This window comes from Netta rufina (genome assembly GCF_964035555.1).
Source record: "Netta rufina genome assembly, chromosome: 14".
NCBI classification, from domain to species: Eukaryota; Metazoa; Chordata; class Aves; order Anseriformes; family Anatidae; genus Netta; species Netta rufina.
In genome coordinates this window covers 11,832,831-11,845,624 of record NC_140137.1, presented here as the reverse complement: position 1 = coordinate 11,845,624, position 12,794 = coordinate 11,832,831, and the positions used below count along the sequence as shown (strand labels likewise).

The 12,794-nt window shown below is 64.4% G+C and overlaps 2 protein-coding genes across 4 annotated transcripts; one reads left to right on the top strand and one right to left on the bottom strand.

Annotated features, from left to right (window-relative positions):
* Window positions 1-909: 909 nt before the first annotated feature.
* LOC311214727 (glutamate dehydrogenase, mitochondrial-like) lies at window positions 910-8,002 on the top strand (the record flags this gene model as incomplete). The annotated part of the gene is made up of 12 exons (XM_084295452.1): window positions 910-1,321; window positions 1,799-1,879; window positions 2,299-2,354; window positions 2,846-2,909; window positions 3,471-3,565; window positions 3,789-3,968; window positions 5,204-5,341; window positions 5,459-5,596; window positions 6,269-6,349; window positions 6,827-7,042; window positions 7,346-7,408; window positions 7,886-8,002. 12 exons carry the CDS (start codon window positions 910-912, stop codon window positions 8,000-8,002), a joined length of 1,641 nt encoding a protein of 546 aa, XP_084151578.1.
* A 2,164-nt stretch (window positions 8,003-10,166) lies between these two features.
* On the bottom strand, window positions 10,167-12,794 carry SNCB (synuclein beta; the record flags this gene model as incomplete). 3 transcript variants are annotated; one of them, XM_084295544.1, is made up of 5 exons in its annotated part: window positions 10,167-10,199; window positions 10,345-10,434; window positions 11,363-11,481; window positions 11,780-11,818; window positions 12,668-12,794. In XM_084295544.1, 5 exons carry the CDS (start codon window positions 12,786-12,788, stop codon window positions 10,167-10,169), a joined length of 402 nt encoding a protein of 133 aa, XP_084151670.1. The 3 variants fall into 3 exon arrangements, with proteins under 3 accessions (XP_084151670.1, XP_084151669.1, XP_084151668.1); XM_084295543.1 differs by lacking the exon at window positions 10,345-10,434 and having other exon boundaries at window positions 12,668-12,788; XM_084295542.1 differs by lacking the exon at window positions 11,780-11,818 and having other exon boundaries at window positions 12,668-12,788.

The following is a 12,794-nucleotide window of genomic DNA, read 5'->3' as shown; positions in this document are numbered from 1 at the left end:
ACATGCTGTCCCCAACCCCGGGCTGTGCTGGTCCCAGTTCTGCACTTACTGGTCCTAGTTGGCCCCCTGTGCAGCTGGGTATGGTAAGGGGCACCCCAGCTACGGGTTTACATCTGGGTTTATGCTGCCCCGTGGGGGCTCGAGCCCAGGCTGGGGATGGGGAGGACAGGGGACACCGCAGGCAGAGCCAGGTCCTGGCGGAGAACAGGACCACGGGGCTGTAGGGCCGCATCCTTCCTGCTCACACCTCAACCCCCCTGCTCTCCCCTTCCCCATCAGCACCTCGTATCCCAGCCCCTGCGTGTCCCAGCCCCTCCGTGGGGGGCTGGCGTGCGTCCCTCCCCTCCCTGCAGCCAGCCTTCCTCCCCAGCCAGCTGCCTTCTTCCTCCTCCTCCTCTCCCCACCCGGGCACCTCCGGGCTGGCAGGATAACAATAGCGAGGAGGATGAGTAAGATGGTCCCCATTGCCTTGGCAACGCACTCCCGCGCTCCCCCGGCTCGCGAGGAGCCAGGCAGCTGCCTGAAAAGCGCATCCTCCCCGCGGGGAGGGGGCCGCAGGCGCAGGTAGCGTGGCAGCCCCCTCCCTCCGCGCCGCGGCCTGCCTCCCACGCGCGCACGGGCAGTGCCACGTGAACGCGCCAGGCGCGCCCACGCCAGCCGAGCCCGCACCCGGCACCCACAGCCCCGGGGGGCTGACAGGGGGTGCCCCCGGTGCCGGGGCAAGCGTAGGCTACGGGCATAGGACCGCACTCAGCCCCCTCCCCAAGCCAGGCTGCGTCCCGGCGGGCAGCACCCGCTGCGGGGTGGCACAGCCACAGATGCCTTGGGGTGGCACAAACGCTCCTGGGAGGTCCAAAAAACACCTTGAAAGCCCTCAAAACGGCGCTGCCTGCCCGCTGCCTCGGCTCCATGACACTCATGCCATGCGGCTGGCCATCAAAATGGCGGCGGCGGGGCGGCCATTTTGAGGGCGGCTGGGCAGCCATGTGGAGGGCAGCGGGGAGGCTGCGGGGCCGTGGCGGAGCTGGAGCGGTGCTGGGGCAGTGCCGGGCCGGGGGGAGCCTGGCAGGGGGCAGCCCCGATGCCCCCGGGCTGCTGGCCATGGTGGAGACTTTCTACGGGCGGGCGGCCAGCCTGGCGCTGCAGTCGGCGGCCGGGAGGCCGGGAAGGCTGCCCTGGCTGCGCGGGCTCCTGGAGACCATCCGGAGCTGCAGCTACGTGCTGGAGGTGGCCTTCCCCCTGCGCCGGGACGGCGGCACCTGGGAGGTGGTGCAGGGCTGGCGGGCACAGCACAGCCAGCACCGCCTGCCCTGCAAAGGGGGTGAGGGAGCCGCGGTCTCCGTCCCAAAGGTCCTCCCTTTTGGTTCACCCCACCTGCAGCCCCCTCTGGATGTCAGTGTGTGGCTCGTGGCTGTCCCCGTGTGCCTTTGAGTCCCTGTCCTAAATGCCATGTGCTCACTGAGGGTGTAACGCACCCCAAACGTGCCCCATAGCGGTCACAGTTGTTCCCAAGGGGGCCCAACCTCCTGTCCCCTCCCAGAGGTGCTCCCCGAAGCTGTCCCGTGTCTGTAGGACGGCTGGTGGTTAGGAGGTTGTTTTCCATTCTGTGGTTGTCTGGAGGAACGAGCCCAGCTGAATGATTTCTGATCACCTATTGTGACTGGATGCTGCTGTTTCAGAGGAGTCAAAGCCTTGCCTACATTTCCTCTGTGCCGTTTGTGGCAAAAAAAAAAAAAAAAAAAAAAAAAAAAAAAAAAAGGCAGGTACTCTTCATTTCTTCTCTCTCCTCTTTTCCCAGGGGTTCGTTTCAGCAGTTCAATCGACGTCGATGAAGTAAAAGCCCTGGCTGCATTAATGACATACAAATGTGCCGTGGTGGGTAAGTACCAGAGGAGCGTAAAAGCGGGCGGTGACTTGGGCATGGGATGGGGCCGCGGCGCGGTGACTCAGAGCAGCTCGTTAGGTGCTTTGAAAAGCAGAAGCGCTCTGGAGGTGCAGGATGTTCCTCCGGGCACTGATGCGCGAGGGCCGGGCTCGCTGCGGCTGCAGAATGCACCGCCGGGCGGCCGGGACATGGGCGTGCATCGGGGAGCGCCAGGCGTTGTGCTTCTCACATGCAGGCTCTGTGTTGTCATGGATTCAGCGCTGCCAGGCGGTGGTTGTGGCAGGCTCGGGGTCCGTATCCTGCCTGCTTTCCTCCACACAGCATCTTAGGGGGGAGCTGTGCGTGGCAGGGGGGGTGTGTGCTTGTTGGGGGCAGGCGGGGAGCATCTGGCTGCCTCACCCGGTCTTTTGCAGATGTTCCTTTCGGTGGTGCCGTGGCGGGTGTGAGGATTGATCCCAGGAAATACTCGGTGAGCTCCCCCCCTCCTTCCCCTGCTGGCGGCCCATAACTCACGCTCCATTTGCACAGCCCTTCCTCTCCGCGTATCGCAGCGATGCGCTCTGACAAGCGGGGGGGGGAAGCCGCTTGCAGTGAGTAACACTCACCCAGCAACTGTGAAAAGCAGCTCTGGGGGGGAGACGGGGGTGGTGAACTCTGATTTACGGTTCAGTGCGTGCAGACAGACACAGGCTGAAAGGCTCCGGAGCAGGGACGCTGCCCTGCTGCTGCTGTGGTGCTGGGGGAAGGTGCAAATCAGCAAGGGGCTGGATGGGGAGGGGTCAAAGGGACCCCGAGTTCACACATCTCTTTTTTTGACATAGCAAGGGAGAATTATCCCCCTGCAGACATCAGGGTGTGCTGTGTAGAGGCGGGGAAGGGGAGCTGTTGGGTGCTGGACCTTGGCTCCCTGATTTTTCTTGGGGCCTGTAGTAACAACAGTGTTTTGATGCTCTCGCACAGGAACACGAGCTGGAGAAAATAACGAGACATTTTACTATAGAGATGGCCAAGAAGGGATTTATAGGTGAGAGTGTTTTTTTTCTCCATTCCATAAGAAGTGAGCGGGTTGCAGGCAGCGGAGCAGACAGCGACCACCCACTGGGCACTGCCCTGCTGCTCTGCTGGCAGGTCACTGCTCCTCTCTGTCTCAGCTGTGAATCTGGAGCAGGGAGAGCCCCACACAGCACCAAACACAGCAGCAGCTGGCCCAGGCTGCACTGTAGGTGCTGCTGATCAGCAAGGGCACTGCCCTTGGTTCCTGCTGGGCTGCACGGACACATGGAGAGGAGGGAGAGTTTCTCCTGCTCAGTGGATGCTAGTCGCAAAACAACAACCTTTGTGTTCCGTTTTTACTTGAAAATGCTTGGAAGGGATGTGGCAAAGACCCCGTAAAAGCCAAAGATGCTAATGCAAAGGAGGCTGGGAATATGCTGGTGCATGGGCAGCTCCAGGCTTTGGACGGGGCATTCCTTGGCGTGCCCAAGAACACAACCAGCTCGTGGAAACCATATGTACATATGCCAATGGCTGGAGCAAAGGAATCAAATTGCAAAGACAAGATTTGACAGATTTTCCTCCTCCACAGGGCCTGGGATTGATGTGCTGGCCCCTGATGTCAGTACCGGGGAACGGGAGATGTGCTGGATAGCTGACACCTACACCTACACGCTGGGGTACCGGGTAAGCTCCAGCGCTGTTGGTTCGGAGCCCAGGGTGCTGTGGGTGTCACGAGGGTTTGTGCCCAGGGGCCCTTGCCAGGGACTTGCTGCAGTTTTAGCTGAGGCTCGGGGCTGGATGAAGGACGCCGAGGCTTGGGGAATGCACATTTAGCTCAGGGTGCTTCTCTGGAGGACTCAGACCAGGGGAGACCTTAACCACTGCTCTTCCCTGCCCGGCCTCGCAGGACATCAATGCCCTGGCCTGTGTCACCGGGAAGTCCATCAGCCAGGGAGGGGTCCAAGGGCGACACTCTGCCACCGGGCGCGGGGTGCTGCATGGCATCGAGAACTACATTAACAACACGCACTACATGGACTGCATCGGCATGAGCCCCGGCTTGCCCGGCAAGACCTTCGTGCTGCAGGTGAGTGCCCAGCCCCCTGCAGCTCTGAGGAGGGCACTTCTCTGGTGTCTTTCTACCACTTCTTTCTGGGAGAGCTTTCAGCCTCAGCTCCTGCAGCACTGCCCGGAGATGATTTCCTGAGCCCCTGGCTCCTGAGCCCCAAGCATGTCACCTCCACCTGCTGGTGATCTGTTCAGCACCAGGTCCACAGAGCTGGCCCATCCCTGCTTTTTTGGGATCAGACCTTCCTGCAAACAAAACCTCTGTAAGGTTTCAAGCAGAGGAACTCGCCATGGCAGCTGGCATGGCCAAATTTGCTCCTTTGAGCAGTTTTTCAGACCGGCTGCATACGGAGGCTCAGGGGTGAGCGCTGCTCACACGGCACAGGCATTTCCAACATTTCTCCCTAGCCATCCACTAATACCACATAAATGGGAGCTGCAACAAACCCCGGTCTGTGTAGCCACAGAGAGGACAGGAGACAGGATATGGAGCTCTGGTGGCTCTGGTTGAAGGAGCTGGTCCTTGTGGTGGCTTCACATTTCTGTCACCAGCCGAGTGAGCTCTGAGGTTCCCCGCTGCGAAGCTTCTGGGCGCAGCCCCCATCCCTTGGGGTGCTCTGTGGGTCTGGGAGCAAGCTGGGACCTCAGGGTGCCAGCCCTGCCTCTTCCCCTCTCCTCCCAGGAAGGGCTTTCCCTCCCCTGCAGCCAGGCCTTGCTCCCAGCCGCGGTGAGGTGCTTCCCCCTGCTGCATCTCCTGCAGCTGCTGCTCTTGGCCGCTGCTGCCCCAACACCGCTGAGCCACCACTGCTCTGCCTGCAGCTTGGCTGGCTGCATTTTCTGCTGAGCCCAGTGCTCTTTGGAAGGAGAAATAAACAGAGCAGTGCGAGGTGCCGGAGGATTGCTCAGGTTGTGCCTAGGCGCTGTGCGGTGCCCAACAAAGGGCTGTGCTTCTCACTGCATCAGTTTGCTGTTGAGATCGGCTCGTAGAAACTGAACAGCGTGCTGTGCTTGGAACATCACGTCCAGGAGCCCTGGAGGTGATAAAGACAGGCTGAGCTGGGAGCCACAGGATCTGCTTCGTACAACCCTGTAGCCAGCCATGGTGGTCTCTGTCCTGCCAGCACCTTGTTTACCTCCAGCCAGGGCACTCACCAGGGACAGCTAGGTCGGGGATGCTGTTCCTGTTGCACAGCTCTCTGTTTGGCCCCGCGCCTTCCCTCTGCCCCGAGCTGTCGCTGTTCTGTGTTGCTGCAGGGCTTTGGCAAGGTGGGGCTGCACACCATGAAGTACCTGCACCAGTTTGGAGCCCGCTGCATCTGCGTTGGGGAGACAGACGGGGCCATTTACAATCCCAGTGGGATCAACCCCAAGGAGCTGGAAGACTACGAGAGAGTGAGTTGAGCCTGTTCTGAACGGGTGGTGGTGGGTGCTTGTCCTCAAAGCATCCGTGGAGCAGGGGCTGCCCCGCGTCCCCTGCAGAGCCCAGCTCGGCTCTCCTTCTCACCCCAGGGCCACGGCACCATAGTTGGCTTCCCGAAAGCAGAGCCCTATGAGGGCAGCATCCTGGAGGTGCCCTGCGACATCCTCATCCCTGCTGCTATTGAGAAACAGCTCACGAGGGAGAACGCGCCCCGGGTGCAAGCCAAGGTACGGAGAGCCCACACCATGCGCTCCCCCTGGGGACCTGCTGTGTGCTGTAGCATCAGTTGGGGCACTCAGCACCCCAGGGAGGCGTCACGTCACCTCACTGACAACGTGCCCTCTGTGCCAGAGGGACAGAGAGTGAGGCAGAGGTAGCAAGTCACGTAACGGAGGGGAAGAGGGAAGCCTAAGCCCTCCCCTTTGCTGGCAGGAGCAAGGAATGTTGAGTGACCTTGGCTGGCTCTGCTGGCATCCTCAGCATTCGCTGCTTTACCACATCCTCCCCCAGGGCAGAGGAGATGAGATCCTTGAAGGTGCTGGGTGTTACAATGTGGGCACTGAAAATCAGAGGCAGCAGATAAGAGTGAGCGAAGCAGGGAACTGCTCCAGAAAGCAGCTTCCAGCCTCCACTGTGAGCTTCAGGTCCAAAGGGACAAGGCATGCTGGCACCTGGGACTTTGTCACAGCCAAGGTCTTTTGCAGCCTGAACCTTTAATCATCTCTTGCAAAACATGAGGTCTGAGCATCTGCGGGCCCTGAACAGCCTCGGTGGGGAGGCGAGCACTCAAAACTCTGCCACTAGAAGTGACCTAGTGGGGGGGATAACAGCAGCCCAGGCTTGGTTTCTCCTTTCATTTCTCCTGTCCCATGTCACCTCTGCTCTGCTTGTGCTCTCAGATCATCGTTGAAGCTGCCAACGGCCCCACTACACCCGCAGCACACGACATATTCCTGCAAAGAAACATCCTGGTCATCCCGGTACGTCCGTCCCCAGTGCGTGGGGAGGTGGCAGGCTCATGGTGGTGTTGGCTGCACTGATGTGGATCCAGCCTGGCTCTGCCAGGCTCCGAGATCAGGCAGTGTTCACGGTGCTGCCGCAGTTGTTTCCTGCCTCACTCCAGCTGCCGAGCAAATCCGGGGAGCTCAGCTTGCTGCTTTCCCTTCTGTGCCCTCCCGGTTCTTGGCTGCAAGCGGTGGCAGACCCCAGGGCTCCTGGCTGTCACCAGCAGGGCCTGCAGTCATGTTTGGCCAGCAGCAAACTGCCACATCGCAGTTGGTGTCTCTGGTCAGAGACTCTGCAGCCCTAGGACTCAGCCAGCCCGGTAACCTCAGGGTGTCCCTGAGGGCAGGAGTGGGGAGGGGCTGAAGGCAGAGGGGGGAGGACCCCCCCAGATCAATCCTGGGTCTCGGGGTCACTCGAGGCAGCAGACGACGAGCGTGTGCTGCCCTCGGCAGGACGTGTACGTGAACGCCGGTGGCGTGACCGTGTCCTTCTTCGAGTGGCTGAAGAACCTGAACCACGTTAGCTACGGCCGCCTCAGCTTCCAGTACGAGTGGGAGTCGAGCCACTACCTGCTGCAGTCGGTGCAGCACAGCCTGGAGCGCTGCTTCGGCAAGGCCCGAGGGGAGATCCCCATCCTCCCGTCCCCCGAGCTCCAGGCCCGCGTGTCCGTAAGTGCCTGCAGCAGGGTGGCTGTCCTGGATGCTGGTTTCACAATCCCTGGCACCCCTGTCTGCTGCCCCCAGCAGGGTGTGGGATGTGGGGTGTGCGTGGTGCCGTGCCGCTGTCGGTGGGCAGTTGCCTTCCCCTGGTGTGGGGCCAGCTGGGACAGGGCACTGGGTGTCCTGGGTGCCCCCCACGCAGAGCCCTCCAGGCCAGCTGAGGGTGCCGACCCGTGGTGCTCTGTGGGGCTGCGTTGGAGAAATCAGCCCAGCCTCCCCCCCAAAAAAAGATTAATTTGCTGTCCCCCTCAGGGTGCCTCAGAGCAGGACATCGTGTACGCGGGACTGGCCTACACCATGGAGCAGTCAGCCAAGGTACCTCGCGGGGCTCCTGGCCTTACCCCAGCCCTCGCTGCGGGGGCTCTGCCTGCAGGGTGCCCACCCTCAGCACCACTCGAGGCCTGGGTTCCCCTTCCCCTGCTGGCCGCAGCTCGGGTAAAGCCTCTTGCTCAGCAGTGCCCCGCTGCTCCTGACACAGAGGGAGCACCTCGTGGGTCCCTGTCCTTCTCCCTGTCCCCCTGAACCTTCGGGTCCCATTCCCAGGATTGTTTAGATGATCCCCGACACGCAGCCTGGTGCTGGCGGTGCTGGGGGAGGCCTCGTGCCACCCCTGGGGGCAGCAGCCCTGTGCCGTGCTCAGCAGTGGGCACCCAGGGGTGGCCTCGTGCCCTTTGGGTGCTGCTGTGGCTGTGGTTTAGTGCTCGCACACACTGCGTGCCCCCTCCTCCCTGCCTCCCCTTTGCCCCCAGACCTTTCCAGCACACGGCGGCCTCACAGCTCCTCTCCCCTCAGCAAATCATGGACGTGGCTGCGAGGTACAACCTGGGCCTGGACCAGCGAACCGCTGCCTACCTGTGCGCGCTGGAGAAGGTGCTCACCGTGTACAACGAGGCCGGCTTCACCTACTGACAGCACCCGCCAGGCTGCACGGGACAAGGACAGGCTGCCACGCGGGGAGGGACACAGGTCTGCTGCGCAGAGGTGCCCCGATACCGCCTGGGGAAGCCCCGGTCTCTATAAATGGTTTCTTTTGATGGTTTATATGCTCTCTCTCGTGCCTGGCTCTCAGCTCTCCTGGGCAGTGCGGGCTGGATTCGTCCCTCCACACCCGCTCTGCCCCAGCCCCTTTGCAGCCTCCTGGTCAGAGCAGGATGTCTGGCTGTGCCCCGGCTGCCCCCGTGCCACGCTGCTCTCCTGGGAGCGCTCTGCCGCATGCTGCAGGACTTCTTGGCCAGCTAGGGGAGCTCTTCCGAAAAGCTGAGCTAAACCAACTTGTCCTCCTTCTGCCAGGGGCTGAAGCCCTGCAGCGCTGCTGCCCGGGGACCCACTGCAGCACAGCCGGTCCTGCAGCACTCCCAGCCTGGCTCTGGGGACACAGCACGGGGGGTCCCACGCCCCCCTGCAGCCTGTCCCACCTTCAGCTGCCGCACGTATCCGCCTCCCTCCCCAAAACTGTGCCCCCGGGGAGAGCCCCAGCTCAGGCTGCTTAACAGCGTGCCCAGCAGTGCATGGGGAGCGCTGCAGGCACTGCTGCAACTGGTGCAGACACGGGGATGGGAGCCAGGGCCGGGATCTGCAGGCGTCAGCAGACCTGTTGTGTGCCTGTGCTGACTGCTGCAGCTTCGCTCCTCACCGGCAAAGCTGGCGAGCCAGCATGGGTGAGGAATTTAATACGATCCGCGCAGGGGCAGGCTCAGCAGAACCTCTCCCCACTGCCTGTGCTGTAGCAGAGGGGCTGCAGGCTGCCTGGGGACACAGTTTGGTCTGGGGGTCCCACCCGGTGGGAGCTGGAGGCCCAAAGATTGCCCTCTGGGGTGGACGCAGAGGAGAAGTCCCCCTTTGCTCCGTGCTCCTAGCACAAGGATCGGGGTGCGTGTCCAGGAGGCACCTTACTGCACGTCCTGCTGCTCTGGGGAGGCGTGAGCCTGCAGGAAGCCTGCGCCCAGCACCTGAACCCCCTTTGCTTGCACAGCCTGTGCCTGCTGGCAGAGCCAGGGGCCAGAACTGGAAGGGAACCAGTGCTCGAGGCCAGGACCACATCCATCCTCCTCCTGGCTTAGGGTCCTCAGCCCCAAAGGTCCCCTGCATTCGCCAAGCACTGCAGCCAGCAGCAGGACGGGTGGCACGGGGATGCTGCCAGCACCCCAGGCTCAGCCAGAGCGTGCTGCCCGCTGCTGGAGCAGCAGCAAGCACACAGGGAAGAGTTTTGTCTTCGCGAGGACCTGCTCCCACAGCCTGCCCCAGCCCCTCAAATCTTCTCCCTCAAACCCGCCAGCCCTGCCACCAAAGGGTGGGGGCAGCCGCTCTCCCCAGGGACCCCACAACCAGGACCAGGGGGCTACAGACAAGAGTTGGCTTTATTCACGGACACGGGGGCAGCTGTGTCACTGGCAGCTGCCCTCGTATTGCACATCCAGCGACGGGGGCGAGGGGATATCCATGCCACGTCACAACACAGCGTCGGCACTACGGGACCTCGGGGGGAGAGGGAGGGGGGGCGCGGGCACCGTCACCACCCAGCAGGCTGGGGAGCGGGCTGGGGCACCCAGGGCTCACAAAGGCAAAAGACCCGTCCACCCATAGATAGAGAGATATATATAAATAAAAAAAAATAGTTCCACGATGACCAGAGCAGAACCACGGGGACACGCGTGCAAGCGGAATGTACAGCAGCCCGCGAGCAGGTCAACATGCTTTGTACAGACACGGACACGCCGGGAGCAGCCGGGTTTATGGCGCTGGGAGGGACACAGGGCGATAAACCCGGGCTCGGCGGGCACACACGCACGCACACACGCACGCACACCGGCCCCTGCGGGCAGCGCCCACGGCTCGGGCACGCGCCGGGGCTGCGGGGCTTGGACACAGCGGGTTTCTCACTGCTAGACACGGTACGGAGACACGGACACGGTCCCTTGGAACGGAACTGGAGGAAGAACTTGTGAGCGAACGGGGCAGGGGCACCCCTGCTCCTCCCCGGCACGCGGGCACCGGCCGGGGCTGGCTGGGGAGGAGCAGGGGGCTACCGGCGGTTCGTTGTGCTGCTGGTGGAAGAGGCAAGGACGGGGGTCCATTATGCCTCTGGCTCGTACTCCTGGTATTCCTCCTGCGGGGTGGGCGAAGAAAAAGCCTGTGAGAGAGTTTCCCTGTGGCACGGAGCCCCCGTGCCCCCCAGCCCCACGCCAGCCCGCCCTCGAGGCTGCAGGGCTGAGCGCAGCCACGCCACCCGCAGTGCCACCCCGGCCCCTCACCTGCGGGGGCTCCTCGTAGTTCTCCCCCTCCGGCTCCAGCAGCGGCTCGACCAGCGGCTCCTCCACAGCCTCCTGGGCCACCTCCTCTGGCTGGGGGCGAAGTGGGGTGGTCAGTCCCACACAGACAGCCCCCCGCGTGTCACCCACGCACCCTCCCTGCTCCTGCCGGACCCAGGGGACCTGGCGGAGACCAGCCATGCACCCGTGATGCTGGGAGCTCCAGCTGGGGGTACCAGGGGAGTGGGATCAAGACAGGCTGGTGTGGTGTGGGGCAGGGTGTGGGGGGCTGGCAGGGCACCCTGCGCTCACAGCATTGCACCTAGCCGGGAGGTGACAGGCAAAGGGGCTGTGGGAGCAGCGCCTGGGTGCGTGTGGCCCTGCAGTGCTCCCAGCCTCATCCCTGGGTGGGTGACGTGTGCTGGCACCATGCGGCCCCCTCAGGCTCTGGTGGGGCTGCGGGAGCATCCTGCATCCCCAGCAGGGCAGGGTGGTGCCGGGAACCCCTCCCCGGCGCTGGCAAGAAGCGAGGAGGGCGGCCGATCCCCCCCCCCCCCGCGCAGCGGCGGTGCCTGCTGTGGCCTCATTTCTTCAGCTGATGCTATTTCGGGCTAAGCTGGAAGCGAGCGGCTCATCGGGGCGGCGAGATGCGAAAAAAAAAAAACCCACCCCGCCGCCCCTCCCGGCCCCACGTTCCCGCAGCTGTCAGCTCACCTCGCCGCGCGCCCCAGCGCTGCGCAACGCCGGCCCCGCGCCGCCATGCGGGACCCCACGCACGCACACGTCCCCGGCGCACGCAGCCACCACGCTGGGGACGCTGGGGACGGTGGCATCTGTGTGTGTGTCCCCCCCTCCCCGCCAGCCCCGGGTGCGCTCAGCTGCAGACCCTCCGGCGAGGCGCTGGGGGTGCCACCGCATCCATCCTGCGGGGCTGGGGATGGCCCTGGGGGGCTCCCCGCTGTGCCGGGGGCCGTGGCGTCCCCGGTGCGGGCAGAGCGGTGCCGGAGGGCGCGGGGCTCACCTTGAGGTCCGCAGGGAACTCCTCCTTCTTCACCAGCCCGGTGGCCGCCGCGATGTTGCCGGCACCCGAGAAGGCGGCTTCGCCCAGCTGGGACGCCTGCTCCTTCGCCTTCTCAGCCACTGCAAGAGCCGGGGGGAGCGCATCAGTGCCCCCCCTCCCGGCACAGGGGGGGTGCAGGGGGGCGCTGGGCAGGATCAGGCCCTCCCCGCCTGCGTGCCCGGGTGCTGGGGAGGGGAGGGGGCCGGGACGGCGCTCTGCAGCTGGGCACGGAGCGCGAGCAGCGCCGCAAATCCTTTGTTGCGGGCCCTGTTATATAAGAGGCTTTAGCCGGGTGACATCAGCCCCCTCAATTAGCCCCTGATCTCGTTAGCCAGGGCCGGCGCTCCTGGGGACAGAGGGGAGCCAGAGGGGCCGTACCTGAGGTGACGCCTTGCACCACGCCTTGGGTTTTGCTCCCTGGGGGTAGAAACAGAGAGAGATGGGGTTAGAGAGCCCCACGCACCGCACCGTGCCCAGGGCCCCGGTGGTGCTCCGTGAGCCAGGGCCGCATCCTGCCCGCACCCCAGTGGGACAGCCGGGGGCTGAGCACCCCCCCGGCACCCTACGAGGCTGCTCCGGTCCCTGCGGGAGACTCGGGTCAGGGCAGCACAGGACCAGCACCACTGGGCAGCATCAAGGCTGTGCCGCTGCACGAGGCATCCCACGGGAGCTGGGGTCGGTGCCCGGAGCTGAGGCCAGCACCGTGCGGGCACCTCCAGCAGGACGGGGCCTCGGGGTGCTCCAGAGCTCGGGACCCCCTCCGGGGCACGCACCCTGGGCAGGATGAGCCCCCGCTGCCCCGCCAGGACCCGGCACGGCTCAGCACCGCTCCGGCCCCTCGCCACGCAGCACTGCTGGTGGGACGGAGCAGGACGGAGCAGCTGGCGCTGTCCCGGGGCCTGAGCAGCCCAGAGGGGGACAGCCCCCAGCAGGGGAGTCCCCAAACCCCCCCGACACCAGCACCAGGGGCAGGGCGCGCCCACCAGCACCCCTTTTGCCCCGGAGCATCCCCGGCACGGCCCCTGCGGGTCGCAGCGCTGGGGAGGGGGGGGGGCGCAGGGGGCGCAGCCGCGGGGGTCCCATCCCCTGCACCCCGCACCCCCCCGGGGCTGGGGCAGGGGCTGCGGGGAACACCGGGGGGGACACCCGGGGACAAGCGGGGACAGCAGGGGGATGGGCGGGAGGCTGCAAGGGCAAACGCAGGAGGATGCAAGGGCAGGCGCGCGGGGAGGGGGGGGGGGGCGAGGAAGGGGGGCAGGCCCTTACCCACATAGAGGACCCCCTCCTTGGTCTTCTCGGCCGCCTCGGCCACCCCCTGCTTGGTCTTCTCGGCGGCGGCGACCACCCCCTCCTTGGCCTTGGACAAGCCCTTCATGAACACCTCCATGGCGGC